Consider the following 2,739-nt stretch of genomic DNA (forward strand, 5'->3'; position numbering starts at 1 on the left):
CTTGTCCAATCATGATACACATGCATACCAATTCTCGTACATGTCGGCTTTACGTGTCTTGGGGGCTGATTCTGGGGGGCAGGGCTTAGCCATTTGTGCCTGTGCACGGGGACAATTGCATACATCGAGTTCTCGAACAGTTAAATTAAACAATAGGGCCTTCGCACGGTTTGTGCTCGGGCCCTAATAAAAGAATATGTGTGGAAGTTGGCTGTGGCTCAGAGAGAGAGAGCAGGGAGGAGCAGGAGCAGTGAGTAAGGTGCTGTAATGTGCTCTGTCAGGTGCACTTCCTGCTTACTGTGACACTGTGGCATTCCCACTGCTGACAACTTGTAAATTAAACCTTTCTTTCTGCCTCCTTGTTTTCTGTCTGCCTGCATCCTGTGGACGCAGCAAACAAGAAAGGTTAGTACCTCTGTCTGTTCTTACACCACTAACCCCCCCTTCCTCTGTAGCTGTCGGCCTGCCTCTGACAACCCTCCCTGCTGTGTGCAACATGCTTTTGGGTCAGACATGTCCGTGTTTTCTGACAGTGATGATGTGTAGTGGCAGATGCTTGTTGTTTCTGTTACACTTTCACAATCATACCACCACGAGCTTCAAACTTTTCCTCAGACATATCAGCCTCAACTGACAGCACTTGCAAGCATGTGTGTCGCATATGTCAGGGTGTGTGAATATGTTTTTGCACTTTGTTTCTTTGTGCGTGTTTCCACAAATCCTACTGATCTTCCCCCCAGAATCATCCTCCCGCAGTGCTTTTGTCACCTCTCAACCCCTCACACACCTGCAGCTTCACCTGCAAAGCAAACGCCAGGCCTGAATCCAATCCTGATATCACCTAGAGGCAATAACTGACATCACAATGACCTTTTCACTACTCTATTTGTGTTGCCTGCCTGACCTGCATAATACATATTGACTGTCTTCATAATACATTCAGAATCAGTCATTTGTGTTTTGGTTTGTTATTTTGAAAAGAATGTTGTCTGAACTACATTATCTACTGATAAAAAGTGACTTTTGTTGACATAACAACCAGTTGCAGTCACTGCTATATAACTATAGTGAAACATTCACTCAGTGGCACTTACTAACTTTTTTCTCATTGTAACTTATTATTTTAGTCAAACTTTATTGAAATTAAATCCCCCCTCCAGTCAGAAATCAGTGTTTCTTCTTGTTCCTACAGTGTGCTGTTTGAATGATGTCTGTGCAGAGTTTGACACTAGAAGAATGTTTTCACATTCACCTGCTGAAAGTGGAAAGTTTCTCTGTGCTTACTGAAAATCACATTTTAAGGGCGGGGCCTACCATCATGATTTGTAACATCACAAATAGTTTGGAAGTCAGTCCTGGTCCATTATGCAACTTGTACAGTGTGATGTAGCACCTGAAGCCACCAGTGCACATCCACTGAGAATGGACTTTAAAGAGGTGTATGCCTCTTTAAGTATTAGTGGAATATGATCACAGCGGTTTAAGGACCAGTGGGTTAGGATTTAGTGGCTTCTAGCATTTCAACACAGCTCAGCTTTTCAAACATGTAGGACAAACTACAGTGGCCACAAAAAATGCAGAAAGGCCAGTGTTTGGGTTGTCCGTTCTGGGCTACTGTAGTAACATGGCAGTTTAACATGGTGGTAAAAGTATTTTGGGCAGAGCCAGACTAGCTACAATTATCTTTAAATAAATAAAGTTTATACAGCAACATCATTTGGAGGATATTGGTTGACTGTTTTACTTCAAACAAATCTCCAAACTCAATTTAGAGATGTTCAATAAACAGTTGCTTTTCCCACTTTCAGATGAAAAAAAAAAAACTTATTGTAAATTGAAAAAACACCAAACATTACATGTCTTTCTCGCTTTTTTTCATCTTGAATAAAATTCAAGGTGCCAGACAGTATTCAGAGCTTGAATGTTAGTCGAGGTCAAACACTGTATGAAAGCACTAGACTGTATTGTACTAACAAAAAAAGATACAATATGTGCCAGGCAGTAATAATAATCCTTTAGTCAGTCCTTCTATCAAACTTCCAGCTCTCTCAATTTGTTTCAAGTGTAATATGGGTGTAATAAAGCTTTCAGTTCGCAGGACTATAGTGAACACAGCTGTATCAGCAATTAGTCCTGATAAAGTGTTGCATGCAGCACCACATGCGTCCATCAGACATCTCTGTTGACACCAGACTGCTACCAGACAGCACCTGTGACCTAGCCTGCCCTATTTCAAATATATCCGATTACTAACATCCATCCACCGCAACCACTAGTCAAGATCAATATCTCCCTTCATGAAAATGAAACAGTTACATGTTAATAAGATATAAACCAGCTGATTTAATCACATCTGACTTATTCAATGACAAAGATATGAAAAATATCAACTTAATTTGTTCCCACACATCTCAAAATGACATAATTTTTCAATCTAGGGATAAGAGATTGTTTAATTATTAATAAGTAATTCCCAGGACGTCATTTTGTATAACCACCAGTATGGATTCAGAAAAAAACAATGTACACACACGTTATTTAGCTGGTTGATAAAATACAAACCACTATGAACAGTAATGAATACGCTTTGGGTATATTTTTATATTTTTGAATTTAGGGAAAGCTTTTGATACATCTGCTCATAATATTTTACCTATTAAATTGTCACCTAACTAACTAATTATATCACTAATCCAATTCAATTAAATTTTATTCGTATAGTGCCAATTCATAACAGAA

General features: G+C 39.4%; 1 protein-coding gene across 1 annotated transcript in view; it reads left to right on the plus strand.

Moving 5' to 3' along the window:
• Positions 1–2,739, plus strand: part of ptprfa (protein tyrosine phosphatase receptor type Fa) — a gene marked incomplete in the record, with an annotated part of 110,171 nt that overhangs the window by 67,276 nt on the left and 40,156 nt on the right. Inside the window, 1 exon segment of the mRNA XM_035652778.1 lies at positions 394–405. Within this exon segment, the coding sequence (XP_035508671.1) occupies positions 394–405 (12 nt within the window).

The sequence above is a fragment of the Morone saxatilis genome, unplaced genomic scaffold (genome assembly GCF_004916995.1).
Source record: "Morone saxatilis isolate NCDOM2014 unplaced genomic scaffold, NCSU_SB_2.0 Contig12, whole genome shotgun sequence".
NCBI lineage: Eukaryota > Metazoa > Chordata > Actinopteri > Moronidae > Morone > Morone saxatilis.